The 17,255-nt window shown below is 36.1% G+C and overlaps 1 protein-coding gene across 1 annotated transcript in view; it reads left to right on the top strand.

The window, feature by feature from the left end:
- LOC128246855 (contactin-4-like) overlaps positions 1 to 17,255 on the top strand; it is a 102,992-nt gene that overhangs the window by 56,196 nt on the left and 29,541 nt on the right. Inside the window, exons 15-16 of the mRNA XM_052965349.1 lie at positions 1,614 to 1,720; positions 7,592 to 7,781. Of these exons, the coding sequence (XP_052821309.1) occupies positions 1,614 to 1,720; positions 7,592 to 7,781 (297 nt within the window). The remainder of the gene's footprint in view (positions 1 to 1,613; positions 1,721 to 7,591; positions 7,782 to 17,255) is intronic.

Consider the following 17,255-nt stretch of genomic DNA (forward strand, 5'->3'; position numbering starts at 1 on the left):
AAGACAAACTATGGGTTGTAAACAAAGACATATTATGGGTGGTACGCAAAAACATACTATGGGTGGTACACAAAGACATACTATGGGTGGTACGCAAAAACATACTATGGGTGGTACACAAAGACATATTATGGGTGGTACACACAGACATATTATGGGCGGTACACAAAGACATATTATGGGTGGTAGACAAAGACATACAATGGGTGGTACGCAAAGACAAACTATGGGTTGTAAACAAAGACATATTATGGGTGGTACGCAAAAACATACTATGGGTGGTACACAAAGATATACTATGGGTGGTACGCAAAAACATACTATGGGTGGTACACAAAGACATATTATGGGTGGTACACACAGACATATTATGGGTGGTACGCAAAGACATATTATGGGTTGTACACAAAGACATATTATGGGTGGTACGCAAAGACATATTATGGGTGGTACATACAGGCATACTATGGGTGGTACATACACACATACTATGGGTGGTACACAAAGACATATTATAGGTGGTACGCAAAGACATATTATGGACGGTACACAAAGACATATTATGGGTGGTACGCAAAAACATATTATTGGTAGTACACAAAGACATATTATGGGTGGTACGCAAAGACATATTATGGGTGGTACATACAGACATTCTATGGGTGGTACACACAGACATATTATGTTTGGTACACACAGATATACTATGGGTGGTACACACAGACATATTATGAGTGGTACGCAAAAACATACTATGGGTGGTACACACAGACATATAATGGGTGGTACACACAGACATATTATGGGTGGTACAGAAAGACAAAATAATTATGGGTGGTACATACAGACTTATTATGGGTGGTACATACAGACATATTATGGGTGGTACATACAGACATACTATGGGTGGTACACAAAGACATATTATGGGTGGTACACACAGACATATTATGGGTGGTACACACAGACATATTATGAGTGGTACGCAAAGACATATTATGGGTGGTACACAAAGACATACTATGAGTGGTACGCAAAGACATATTATGGGTGGAACATACAGATATACTATGGGTGGTACACAAAGACATATTATGGGTGGTACGCAAAGACATATTATGGGTGGTACATACAGACATTCTATGGGTGGTACACACAGACATATTATTGGTTGTACAGAAAGACATATTATGGGTGATACACGAAGACGTTGTTTCTAATTACAGTAGTACCTACTCTAGAACTGATTAGAGCTTAGTTACCGTTGTTAGCGCAGTAGTTATAGTAACAGTGCCAGTAGTTACAGGTGACGTACATATATACGTTGGGTATACTGTCATCTAAAATGGTGCTGGGAGTTATGCCTTTCAGTATATATACAGTACAGTATATACTATTATATAGTATATGTGCATGTTAACATTATAGAACAAGGCTTATTTTGATGATCAAATACGCCACGAAACGTGATTGTAACATGACTATGAAGAATTGTTTTAGATCTTCTTATCTAATCACATTTGCAGCGTTTTGATGTTGTGATTCAAAGTTTTGATTTATACAAGTCTTGTTTTTTTACCGTATATTTTGCATTAGATGTTTTCTACCTTCAGCGTTAACTCCCAACTTTGACAGGAGCCCTATGCCTGCCGTATCGTACGCCGCCCTGAATGGAAACAAGACCATTGCGTGTGGCGTTGAAGCAGCGCCGCTACCTCAGGTATTCGCATGTTTGATTTCCAGCAAATATGGCTTAAAGCTGCACTCTCACAGATTGAACGTTTTCACGACTTTTTCATTTTTTTGTCTTGGAACGAGCCAATTTTTGCAAAAATGCCTGGAAACCAGTTATATATAATACTGCTGACAAAAAATTAGATCGCAGATTTTAAATATTTAAGTTAAAAAAAATATATGTTTAATGCATTTTTCTTAAACCGTTAGTAACGATTTAAGAAATAAAACATTAATTTTCGAACAGAAATATGAAAATCTGCGATCTGATCGTTTGTCAGCAAACTCTTATCATTGGTTTGCAACTTTGCAGATATTAACGCAAAAATTGCTCTTTCCAAGACAAAAAATAAAAAAAAAGTTGTAAAAACGGAATGTCTGTGAGAGTGCAGCTTTAAACTAACAACTCATGGTTTGCTCTTGGCTCCGTATTGTAACACTTTAATGATTTATTTGAACCTTCCGAATTCTAATGAAATTATCGTTAATTAGCTGACTTCCCGTTATGACACATATCCAGCCTTCAGAAACAATTTCCATTGGTCAATAGACGGCACGTGATTGCCCCATATTTTACCATATCGGGTAGGAAATAATATCGGGCAATATTCAAAACAGCAAGTATGCATATGCATTCAATCAGCCCGAACCCAAGAAAGGCTGTGAATCCTTTGTACTGGGAAGCGACAGGCGCAGAGTTTCTTGGGGGTAAATATTTGTAATTCTTATTTTAGCAGCCAAATGAATGTAGACAAGAATGTGCACAGAAATGAGACTTTAACAGCATTTAAATTCTTCTTAGCTGTGTGAAGTTAGCTAAACATACGACATTGGACATTCAAAATCGAATGTTGTGCTGGCACGACATTGGACATTCAAAAGTGAAAGTCGTGCTAGCACGACATTGGACATTGGACATTCAAAATCGAATGTTGTGCTGGCACGACATTGGACATTGGACATTCAAAAGTGAAAGTCGTGCTAGCACGACATTGGACATTGGACATTCAAAATCGAATGTTGTGCTAGCACGACATTGGACATTGGACATTCAAAAGTGAAAGTCGTGCTAGCACGACATTGGACATTGGACATTCAAAATCGAATGTTGTGCTGGCACGACATTGGACATTGGACATTCAAAAGTGAAAGTCGTGCTAGCACGACATTGGACATTCAAAATCGAATGTCGTGCTGGCACGACATTGGACATTTTACATTCAAAAGTGAAAGTCGTGCTAGCACGACATTGGACATTCAAAATCGAATGTTGTGCTGGCACGACATTGGACATTGGACATTCAAAAACGATTGTCGTGCCGGCACGACATTGGACATTGGACATTCATAATCGAATGTTGTGCTGGCACGACATTGGACATTGGACATTCAAAATCGAAAGTTGTGCCAGCACGACATTGGACATTCAAAAGTGAAAGTCGTGCTAGCAGTTAGCACATTCAAATCAATGAATGACATATTTTATGAATGAATGTTTTTTTTACCGACTTTAAATTAATTTTGATGGCATGCAATATTCGGATTTTTTGTTTGTTTGAGATATTGTCTTAAAATTATTTATAAAGGGTTAGAGATCACAAAAGTACATTATAAATTTATAAACACCAAGAGAGCATTGTCATTATGATTTCATCGCAATATTTGAAACTTAAGCATGATTCAGATATATGATGTCACATATGCAGAGAAAGATTCAAATGAATATACTTATGAATGGTCGTGGATTATATGTAGACAAACAGTGATAACGCTTTCGAAATGGCATATTTTTAATAAGCTTAATTGTTTACACACCACTGCTACACATCGAGTACCATTTATAAAGGAAGTGAAGATAATTATATCCACAGTATATAATGACATATGGAAAATATAGACATGCATTGATGATTCCTACAAGTATAAATGTAATCGTCCGTACATCTTTTTTATCTGGTTTTACGTAAACACAAAAAAATATTGTCAATGAGTCGATAAAGTAACCTATTCCTGCCTGTCGACTTGTTTTTTATCGACTCAGTTAGTCGAACATGCTACGTCGTCTTCATTTGGTAAAGTTTATATGAAATAATTGTGTTCGATAAACCTTTTTGATATTTATAAGTCGACAGAATTACAAAAAGCGTTTTATAATCAATCGCATCGACATTAAAGAATTCAAAATGACGTCTTCATCACATACGACATAAGTTCTTATAGGTTTTACAGAATATACAATTTATACATGTAAAATGTGACACCAGAGCCATTGGAAAAGGCATCTTGGGCAGAACTGACAATGGTTGAAAGGGTTGAAAGGAAACAAAGCGCAAATATTTATATAAACCCAACAAATGTGCACTTCAGTATGTGTTTATCTACAGAGCTTTAGAATAATTATATCACATTAATGAATGTATCTGCATTTACATGGGAATATATATGTATATCAATCGAAAGGATTGTTTTAATACAACTCTCAATAACAATGTTGCGGACTTTCAAATACAAGTTTCTTTGTTAAATATGTGTTAGGTACCTCAAATGTATAATATTGTCGGACATGGATGTGACTTAAGGCAACATACACACATCTAAACTTGTATATGCATAAACCATTGGCGATAATGCTACATTTTGATGCATGGGGATCCCATATAATTTTGGTATTATTTTAAAGGGTACTCCTGACAGATAATTAATGAGTAAAAATAACCTATGTCCAACAATTATTATTTGTATACTGGTTGTCGTTTCATTATATTTTTTCTCTTAATATTTAACACTTCCATTGGATGCCTGAATAATATTTGGTCACTTTGAATAGACAGATATACGTTATTATAAACCATATTTTAAAAAAAAGAAGTTAAATGTCGTTATTTAACACAATAATTTGAATGGACAAATTAGAATTGCAGCCTTATCACCAGTCCAAGATTTCGGATCGAAATCGATTACTAGTATATTGAAGGTTACTAAGCACCGAACGTGACAATATACGCACCTTTTCGGTGTTTTCAGTTTGCAAATTTCTTAATTGGCATTCAATGGCTTCCCCTATCTGTATTTATGATCAGGGTACCTCTTATTTTATTACCTTTATTCCCAATTAAATCGATAAGTGACATGGGTATATGCACAAATTGGCATGTCGTACCACATTAGCGAGTGCCATAAACCGAGTGACGTAGAAGACGGAAATCACGGACCAGCGCGTGGATATTATGCAGACGATCTAGGACGATCGCATCTTCGATTTTTTTTCAAAAATGAAAATCCACGAATTCAAGTACCCACGAAATTGTTTTTTTTCGGCAAACCACGAAATTTCATGCCCACGAACATTAATGATTTCACAGTATATATATTTCTGCCACCTCAGAAAAGTAGATTCAAACATTTGTCCATGCGTAAAATTCTTATCTTCCCAACCGGCAAAGATAAACAAGTACCCGTATGGAACTCTTTTTTATTGCCTTCACTTTGCTGCATCCAGAACTATTTAAAGAACGATTTGACTATTAACATAATCTGAATCACTGCGCGAATATCTATGACAACCAGGAATTGTCATATATCTATGCGCACATTATTTTCACTACGCACAAAAAAGTTCCAGCGATAAAATACATTTTTACATTATTTTGTTTAACTGCGGTGAGAGAGAAAAACATCTACCCCAGTCGCTCGTGTAAGATAGGTTCATACCAACCCTCGCACAGGGTGTTCTGCGGAAACAGGTAAACCTCGTTTTTGAATGTCCAATGTCCAATGTCGTGCCAGCACAACATTCGATTTTGAATGTCCAATGTCCAATGTCGTGCTAGCACGACTTTCACTTTTGAATGTCCAATGTCCAATTTCGTGCCAGCACAACATTCGATTTTGAATGTCCAATGTCCAATGTCGTGCTAGCACGACTTTCACTTTTGAATGTCCAATGTCCAATGTCGTGCCAGCACAACATTCGATTATAAATGTTCAATGTCCAATGTCGTGCCGGCACGACAATCGTTTTTGAATGTCCAATGTCCAATGTCGTGCCAGCACAACATTCGATTTTGAATGTCCAATGTCCAATGTCGTGCTAGCACGACTTTCACTTTTAATATCCAATGTCCAATGTCGTGCTAGCACAACATTCGGTTATGAATGTCCAATGTGCAATGCCGTGCTAGCACGACTTTCACTTTTGAATGTCCAATGTCGTGCCAGCACAACATTCGATTTTGAATGTCCAATGTCCAATGTCGTGCTAGCACGACTTTCACTTTTGTATGTCCAATGTCGTGCCAGCACAACATTCGATTTTGAATGCCCAATGTCCAATGTCGTGCTAGCACGACTTTCACTTTTGAATGTCCAATGTCCAATGTCGTGCCAGCACAACATTCGGTTATGAATGTCCAATGTCCAATGTCGTGCCGGCACGACAATCGTTTTTGAATGTCCAATGTCCAATGTCGTGCCAGCACAACATTCGATTTTGAATGTCCAATGTCGTGCTAGCACGACTTTCACTTTTGAATGTCCAATGTCCAATGTCGTGCCAGCACAACAATCGTTTTTGAATGTCCAATGTCAATGTCGTGCCAGCACAACATTCGATTTTGAATGTCCAATGTCCAATGTCGTGCTAGCACGACTTTCACTTTTGAAAGTCCAATGTCCAATGTCGTGCCAGAACAACATTCGATTTTGAATGTCCAATGTCCAATGTCGTGCTAGCACGACTTTCACTTTTGAATGTCCAATGTCCAATGTCGTGCCAGCACAACATTCGATTTTGAATGTCCAATGTCCAATGTCGTGCTAGCACGACTTTCACTTTTGAATGTCCAATGTCGTGCCAGCACAACATTCGATTTTGAATGTCCAATGTCCAATGTCGTGCCGGCACGACAATCGTTTTTGAATGTCCAATGTCCAATGTCGTGCCAGCACAACATTCGATTTTGAATGTCTAATGTCCAATATCGTGCTAGCACGACTTTCTCTTTTGAATGTCCAATGTCCAATGTCGTGCCAGCACAACATTCGATTTTGAATGTCCAATGTCCAATGTCGTGCTAGCACGACTTTCACTTTTGAATGTCCAATGTCCAATGTCGTATGTTTAGCTAACTTCACACAGCTATTCTTCTTAGTAATGATCTTAAATGCATCAAAAGGTAAAATACATCCTGTGAAACACAATGATCTGTCAGAATCACCTAGACGTACCGAAGAAAGCATGATATATTCATGAATATAAATTTGTTTTATATAAATGTATTATCATTATTCATATTGTCTGTGACCGAAAAGGATGAATAGTGAGGAACAAAACAAACTAAGCTGTTCAGTGGACAAGCAGAGTGGATGCTGTCTCTTTGTTTGTTTTGTCTGACTAATAGGTTGTTATTCTACATGTTCTGAGGTTTAAAGAGGTTATAATTTTGGGTACTAACACGTTACATATACTAGCTACTGTTCCCATCTCCTAGGGGTTTAACTTACGGTGCAAACAAGTCCATTTCATGGCGGAACTGGACAACACTCGAATGATTGTGTCAACATATTTTATTGGACGACATGTTTTTTTTAAATCAAATATCAGGCATATGTTCCTTATTTTGTTTCTAGCATCCGTTTACGCTATTCGGTTAAAATTGTACCACATTGCAAATGTTAAGTATTAACAACTTATAAGCATTTTTTTTCAATAACTAAATATGACGATCATAACATAATTGTGTGGTGTTGATCAACGATAAATTCCTTCACGTTCCGGTATTTGTTTCCTTTTTATCTCACCTTACCACGAAGAGGTCAACGTTTTGACTTTAATCTTTTAATTAAAATTTCATTTCAGGTGAAATGGCTCAAGAATGGCGGTGATCTGGGGCTTTCTCCTAGCGTTGATCAATTTAACCGGATATGGATGGACGCAGCGTATACTCTCCATATTAACGGGGTCGCGGCGGCGGACGCGGGAACATACACCTGCTCTGCAACCAACATCAATGGGGACGCCAACAACCATACTCGTCTGGTTGTGACAGGTAAACGACCGCGGTTTATTTTAAACACAGTGTTGAGCAATGTCACATGGAGTTCTGTACATGTCTTTTTCTTGTTTTACTATTGTTGAGTAATGTTTGGACAATTGTGAGGTTGGGTCCATGAACTCATTCATACCCCCAGTAGAGTTAACTTCTGTTTCGCTGACAGTACGAACTAACTATGAAACAACTCCAACATTTAATGATAAAGATGTTTGGCACACTGGTTTAAGAATAGGTGAGCAATCTAGGGCCTTTATCTACCCCTTGGATACATGATTACAAACCCATCCCACACAGAAATGCAAAACCATTGGCAAAACATGCAGTTTGATTGAGGCCCAATTCCGAAATCTCCTGAAACTGTAATACATGTGAGTGATACACATTCACTGTTGCAGTGAGGATTTTCAATATATGAAATACTTGTGATACACACAGATTTTAATATCAGCGCATACTGACATGCTGTTTTTCCATATACTCATTAAGGTTGTAATATCAGCGAACAATGACATGCTGTTTTTCCATATACTCATTAAGGTCGTAATATCAGCGCACAATGACATGCTGTTTTTCCATATACTCATTAAGGTCGTAATATCAGCGAACAATGACATGCTGTTTTTCCATATACTCATTAAGGTCGTAATATCAGCGAACAATGACATGCTGTTTTCCATATACTCATTAAGGTTGTAATATCAGCGCACAATGACATGCTGTTTTTCCATATACTCATTAAGGTTGTAATATCAGCGCACAATGACATGCTGTTTTTCCATATACTCATTAAGGTTGTAATATCAGCGAACAATGACATGCTGTTTTTCCATATACTCATTAAGGTTGTAATATCAGCGCACAATGACATGCTGTTTTTCCATATACTCATTAAGGTTGTAATATCAGCGAACAATGACATGCTGTTTTTCCATATACTCATTAAGGTTGTAATATCAGCGCACAATGACATGCTGTTTTTAACCCTGTTCAGTGTAGCCACAAACTCGACACTCACAACAGAAAATTCCTATTAATAGTTACAAATGTCGCCAGCCGATTAACCACCAAAAATATAATTGAGAAAGTGCGGACTATATTAATTGCAAGCTATGTTTCAAATAACCGAGGTAGATTTGACAAAGCAAGAAGCAATCATAACGCAATATTTATTTAAATAATTTAATCTGTTGAACTTAGATAAAGATAACATTAAAGTAGTATCCCTGCACCAAAAGATGAATGAACATCGAAACGTAAACAAAGAATTACGATCCACTCTAAGCGCATCATTCAATCACGTGACACAATGATGAAGCCAAGTAAATTTACAGTCGAAGAGAGATAATCCTGTAATGAGATAATGCAGTAAATTAATCAGATTTCTCTGCCTTGCCTTTGTAAAGAAGAAGCGGGAAATCTCAAGCTTGATTGATTGTCGTGCACATTTGAAGTCTACATAGATCTTTGTTTTACTTTGTTTTAGAAAACTTGATTGTTTTACTTGGAATCTGATGTTCTGATGGTTAGTATTGATTTGCATTTGTAGTCTTTTGGGTTTGTCTTGGGTTAGCAATGGATTGGAATTATCATTATTTCATGCAGCTGCATTTATTTAGTTTTGTCATGTATTTTTACGACATCAGCAGATTTTGTATTTAAACCGAGAATGGCAGTTCCGTGAGATTCTTTTAGCCTCTTTCCATATACTAATATACGTGGGTTTGGTTACTGATGATAACATGCATAGATAACAAAAGTCACCATGGGAGTACGAGGGAGTAGGAGTATTTGATTCCATAAATCAGTAAGTTCCATGTCAATGATTTGTTTTATGATGTACTGTGTTGTTGTTGTTGTTGTAATCGCTTGTATTATATGTGTGTTTTATATGCTTTAGCCATTTAATTTAATCTGCAACTGCACACGATTAAATCGTACCTGGTATAGGATATAAGACTGTTTACGATGTTAACTTATAAACATGTTATTATTCATTATCTTATGGTTGTTTATATTTATATTTTCATGACGCTCTGATATTATATCTACATTCGATAATGTTGAATATAGAGATATTGAAGAACACTGTGTTTGTTGTTTGAATTTTAACTGCTACATATGGTAACCTGGACATATAGACCCACCCTCGCTTAGGAATTACAAATGTATTCTCATCTTAAAACCTGGAATGACCTAGAAAGCAACAATGGTCTCATTGATCTCAATTATCACAAAGTTTCCCTGCTTAAAACATCACGTGATAGCCCACGTGGGAATAACAAACGTGCTAAAGTGCTGACGAGTTACCTGACGATATAGAAATAGAAGAGAGTTGCTGACCATATAGACAATGAAGGAAAAAAAGTTTTGAAATAAAAGATTTTATGCTAACTTTATATGATGTATATATATCTACAATTGTTTGAAATTATTTTATTTTTCATCATTTTAATTAAGAAACCATTTCTCTTTAATCTGTTTTATTTTCGAAGTTGTTTTGTGAATAACAAGGCAAACATAGGCAAACTCTTTCTAATGAGTAAAGTTTGATTGGTATATATATATATACTCATATGTAACACCATATGATGGAGTTCTGCTCGGATTGGTTACGTTCTCCATCATTGTTTGCCTTCTTCCACAGCGACATTAATTTTATTGTCAATAAAATATTAATTTTTCATTTACCATCATGCCTCAATAAACCTGGGGCGGCCCCTATGGTTGTTTTACACGCGGACTCTTAGATTCACTGTGCAACATATCAGCACCTAATTAATACACACATGATCGTAAATCATAATGGTGAAAACCCGTATAAAACCCTGTTCATACAGCGCTATCAGCGCTTTGATTCTATATACTCATTAAGGTTGTAATATCAGCGCACAATGACATGCTGTTTTTCCATATACTCATTAAGGTCGTAATATCAGCGCACAATGTCATGCTGTTTTTCCATATACTCATTAAGGTCGTAATATCAGCCCACAATGACATGCTGTTTTTCCATTTACTCATTAAGGTCGTAATATCAGCCCACAATGTCATGCTGTTTTTCCATATACTCATTAAGGTTGTAATATCAGCTGTTTTTCCATATACTCATTAAGGTCGTAATATCAGCGAACAATGACATGCTGTTTTTCCATATACTCATTAAGGTTGTAATATCAGCGCACAATGACATGCTGTTTTCCATATACTCATTATGGTCGTAATATCAGCGCACAATGACATGCTGTTTTTCCATATACTCATTAAGGTTGTAATATCAGCGAACAATGACATGCTGTTTTTCCATATACTCATTAAGGTTGTAATATCAGCGCACAATGACATGTTGTTTTTCCATATACTCATTAAGGTCGTAATATCAGCGAACAATGACATGTTGTTTTTCCATATACTCATTAAGGTCGTAATATCAGCGCACAATGACATGCTGTTTTTCCATATACTCATTAAGGTTGTAATATCAGCGAACAATGGCATGCTGTTTTTCCATATACTCATTAAGGTCGTAATATCAGCGCACAATGTCATGCTGTTTTTCCATATACTCATTAAGGTCGTAATATCAGCCCACAATGACATGCTGTTTTTCCATTTACTCATTAAGGTCGTAATATCAGCCCACAATGTCATGCTGTTTTTCCATATACTCATTAAGGTTGTAATATCAGCTGTTTTTCCATATACTCATTAAGGTCGTAATATCAGCGAACAATGACATGCTGTTTTTCCATATACTAATTAAGGTTGTAATATCAGCGCACAATGACATGCTGTTTTCCATATACTCATTATGGTCGTAATATCAGCGCACAATGACATGCTGTTTTTCCATATACTCAATAAGGTTGTAATATCAGCGAACAATGACATGCTGTTTTTCCATATACTCATTAAGGTCTTAATATCAGCGCACAATGACATGCTGTTTTTCCATATACTCATTAAGGTCGTAATATCAGCGAACAATGACATGCTGTTTTTCCATATACTCATTAAGGTTGTAATATCAGCGCACAATGACATGCTGTTTTCCATATACTCATTATGGTCGTAATATCAGCGCACAATGACATGCTGTTTTTCCATATACTCATTAAGGTTGTAATATCAGCGAACAAAGACATGCTGTTTTTCCATATACTCATTAAGGTTGTAATATCAGCGCACAATGACATGTTGTTTTTCCATATACTCATTAAGGTCGTAATATCAGCGAACAATGACATGTTGTTTTTCCATATACTCATTAAGGTCGTAATATCAGCGCACAATGACATGCTGTTTTTCCATATACTCATTAAGGTCGTAATATCAGCGCACAATGTCATGCTGTTTTTCCATATACTCATTAAGGTCGTAATATCAGCGAACAATGACATGCTGTTTTTCCATTTACTCATTAAGGTCGTAATATCAGCCCACAATGTCATGCTGTTTTTCCATATACTCATTAAGGTTGTAATATCAGCTGTTTTTCCATATACTCATTAAGGTCGTAATATCAGCGAACAATGACATGCTGTTTTTCCATATACTCATTAAGGTTGTAATATCAGCGCACAATGACATGCTGTTTTCCATATACTCATTATGGTCGTAATATCAGCGCACAATGACATGCTGTTTTTCCATATACTCATTAAGGTTGTAATATCAGCGAACAATGACATGCTGTTTTTCCATATACTCATTAAGGTTGTAATATCAGCGCACAATGACATGTTGTTTTTCCATATACTCATTAAGGTCGTAATATCAGCGAACAATGACATGTTGTTTTTCCATATACTCATTAAGGTCGTAATATCAGCGCACAATGACATGCTGTTTTTCCATATACTCATTAAGGTTGTAATATCAGCGAACAATGGCATGCTGTTTTTCCATATACTCATTAAGGTCGTAATATCAGCGCACAATGTCATGCTGTTTTTCCATATACTCATTAAGGTCGTAATATCAGCCCACAATGACATGCTGTTTTTCCATTTACTCATTAAGGTCGTAATATCAGCCCACAATGTCATGCTGTTTTTCCATATACTCATTAAGGTTGTAATATCAGCTGTTTTTCCATATACTCATTAAGGTCGTAATATCAGCGAACAATGACATGCTGTTTTTCCATATACTCATTAAGGTTGTAATATCAGCGCACAATGACATGCTGTTTTCCATATACTCATTATGGTCGTAATATCAGCGCACAATGACATGCTGTTTTTCCATATACTCAATAAGGTTGTAATATCAGCGAACAATGACATGCTGTTTTTCCATATACTCATTAAGGTTGTAATATCAGCGCACAATGACATGTTGTTTTTCCATATACTCATTAAGGTCGTAATATCAGCGAACAATGACATGCTGTTTTTCCATATACTCATTAAGGTCGTAATATCAGCGCACAATGACATGCTGTTTTTCCATATACTCATTAGGGTTGTAATATCAGCGCACAATGACATGCTGTTTTTCCATATACTCATTAAGGTTGTAATATCAGCGAACAATGACATGCTGTTTTTCCATATACTCATTAAGGTTGTAATATCAGCGCACAATGACATGCTGTTTTTCCATATACTCATTAAGGTTGTAATATCAGCGAACAATGGCATGCTGTTTTTCCATATACTCATTAAGGTTGTAATATCAGCGCACAATGACATGCTGTTTTTCCATATACTCATTATGGTCGTAATATCAGCGCACAATGACATGTTGTTTTTCCATATACTCATTATGGTCGTAATATCAGCGCACAATGACATGCTGTTTTTCCATATACTCATTAAGGTCGTAATATCAGCGAACAATGACATGCTGTTTTTCCATATACTCATTAAGGTCGTAATATCAGCCCACAATGACATGCTGTTTTTCCATTTACTCATTAAGGTCGTAATATCAGCCCACAATGTCATGCTGTTTTTCCATATACTCATTAAGGTTGTAATATCAGCTGTTTTTCCATATACTCATTAAGGTCGTAATATCAGCGAACAATGACATGCTGTTTTTCCATATACTTATTAAGGTTGTAATATCAGCGCACAATGACATGCTGTTTTCCATATACTCATTAAGGTCGTAATATCAGCGCACAATGACATGCTGTTTTTCCATATACTCATTAAGGTCGTAATATCAGCGCACAATGACATGCTGTTTTTCCATATACTCATTATGGTCGTAATATCAGCGCACAATGACATGCTGTTTTTCCATATACTCATTAAGGTCGTAATATCAGCGCACAATGTCATGCTGATTTTCCATATACTCATTAAGGTCGTAATATCAGCCCACAATGACATGCTGTTTTTCCATTTACTCATTAAGGTCGTAATATCAGCCCACAATGTCATGCTGTTTTCCCATATACTCATTAAGGTTGTAATATCAGCTGTTTTTCCATATACTCATTAAGGTCGTAATATCAGCGAACAATGACATGCTGTTTTTCCATATACTCATTAAGGTTGTAATATCAGCGCACAATGACATGCTGTTTTCCATATACTCATTATGGTCGTAATATCAGCGCACAATGACATGCTGTTTTTCCATATACTCATTAAGGTTGTAATATCAGCGAACAAAGACATGCTGTTTTTCCATATACTCATTAAGGTTGTAATATCAGCGCACAATGACATGTTGTTTTTCCATATACTCATTAAGGTCGTAATATCAGCGAACAATGACATGTTGTTTTTCCATATACTCATTAAGGTCGTAATATCAGCGCACAATGACATGCTGTTTTTCCATATACTCATTAAGGTTGTAATATCAGCGCACAATGACATGCTGCTTTTCCATATACTCATTAAGGTTGTAATATCAGCGCACAATGACATGTTGTTTTTCCATATACTCATTAAGGTTGTAATATCAGCGAACAATGACATGCTGTTTTTCCATATACTCATTAAGGTTGTAATATCAGCGAACAATGACATGCTGTTTTCCATATACTCATTAAGGTCGTAATATCAGCGAACAATGACATGTTGTTTTTCCATATACTCATTAAGGTCGTAATATCAGCGCACAATGACATGCTGTTTTTCCATATACTCATTAAGGTCGTAATATCAGCGCACAATGACATGCTGTTTTTCCATATACTCATTAAGGTCGTAATATCAGCGAACAATGACATGCTGTTTTTCCATATACTCATTAAGGTCGTAATATCAGCGCACAATGACATGCTGTTTTTCCATATACTCATTAAGGTCGTAATATCAGCGCACAATGACATGCTGTTTTTCCATATACTCATTAAGGTTGTAATATCAGCGAACAATGACATGCTGTTTTTCCATATACTCATTAAGGTTGTAATATCAGCGAACAATGACATGCTGTTTTTCCATATACTCATTAAGGTTGTAATATCAGCTAACAATGACATGCTGTTTTTCCATATACTCATTAAGGTTGTAATATCAGCGAACAATGACATGCTGTTTTTCCATATACTCATTAAGGTCGTAATATCAGCGCACAATGACATGCTGTTTTTCCATATACTCATTAAGGTTGTAATTTCAGCCCACAATGACATGCTGTTTTTCCATATACTCATTAAGGTCGTAATATCAGCGAACAATGTCATGCTGTTTTTCCATATACTCATTAAGGTCGTAATATCAGCGAACAATGACATGCTGTTTTTCCATATACTCATTAAGGTTGTAATATCAGCGCACAATGACATGCTGTTTTTCCATATACTCATTAAGGTTGTAATATCAGCGAACAATGACATGCTGTTTTTCCATATACTCAATAAGGTTGTAATATCAGCGAACAATGACATGCTGTTTTTCCATATACTCATTAAGGTCGTAATATCAGCCCACAATGACATGCTGTTTTTCCATATACTCATTAAGGTCTTAATATCAGCCCACAATGACATGCTGTTTTTCCATATACTCATTAAGGTTGTAATTTCAGCCCACAATGACATGCTGTTTTTCCATATACTCATTAAGGTCGCAATATCAGCGAACAATGACATGCTGTTTTTCCATATACTAATTAAGGTTGTAATATCAGCGAACAATGACATGCTGTTTTTCCATATACTCATTAAGGTCGTAATATCAGCGAACAATGACATGCTGTTTTTCCATATACTCATTAAGGTTGTAATATCAGCGAACAATGACATGCTGTTTTTCCATATACTCATTAAGGTCGCAATATCAGCGAACAATGACATGCTGTTTTTCCATATACTCATTAAGGTTGTAATATCAGCCCACAATGACATGCTGTTTTTCCATATACTCATTAAGGTCGTAATATCAGCGAACAATGACATGCTGTTTTTCCATATACTCATTAAGGTCGCAATATCAGCGAACAATGACATGCTGTTTTCCATATACTCATTAAGGTCGTAATATCAGCGAACAATGACATGCTGTTTTTCCATATACTCATTAAGGTTGTAATATCAGCGAACAATGTCATGCTGTTTTTCCATATACTCATTAAGGTTGTAATATCAGCCCACAATGACATGTTGTTTTTCCATATACTTATTAAGGTCGTAATATCAGCGCACAATGACATGTTGTTTTTCCATATACTCATTAAGGTTGTAATATCAGCCCACAATGACATGTTGTTTTTCCATATACTCATTAAGGTCGTAATATCAGCGAACAATGACATGCTGTTTTTCCATATACTCATTAAGGTCGCAATATCAGCGAACAATGACATGCTGTTTTTCCATATACTCATTAAGGTCGTAATATCAGCGCACAATGACATGCTGTTTTTCCATATACTCATTAAGGTTGTAATATCAGCGCACAATGACATGCTGTTTTCCATATACTCATTAAGGTTGTAATATCAGCGAACAATGACATGCTGTTTTTCCATATACTCATTAAGGTTGTAATATCAGCGCACAATGACATGCTGTTTTTCCATATACTCATTAAGGTCGTAATATCAGCGCACAATGACATGCTGTTTTTCCATATACTCATTAAGGTCGTAATATCAGCGCACAATGACATGCTGTTTTTCCATATACTCATTATGGTCGCAATATCAGCGAACAATGACATGCTGTTTTTCCATATACTCATTAAGGTCGTAATATCAGCGCACAATGACATGCTGTTTTTCCATATACTCATTAAGGTTGTAATATCAGCGAACAATGACATGCTGTTTTTCCATATACTCATTAAGGTCGTAATATCAGCGAACAATGACATGCTGTTTTTCCATATACTCATTAAGGTCGTAATATCAGCGAACAATGTCATGCTGTTTTTCCATATACTCATTAAGGTCGTAATATCAGCGCACAATGACATGCTGTTTTTCCATATACTCATTAAGGTTGTAATATCAGCGAACAATGACATGCTGTTTTTCCATATACTCATTAAGGTTGTAATA

The sequence above is a fragment of the Mya arenaria genome, chromosome 9 (genome assembly GCF_026914265.1).
Source record: "Mya arenaria isolate MELC-2E11 chromosome 9, ASM2691426v1".
Lineage (NCBI taxonomy): Eukaryota > Metazoa > Mollusca > Bivalvia > Myida > Myidae > Mya > Mya arenaria.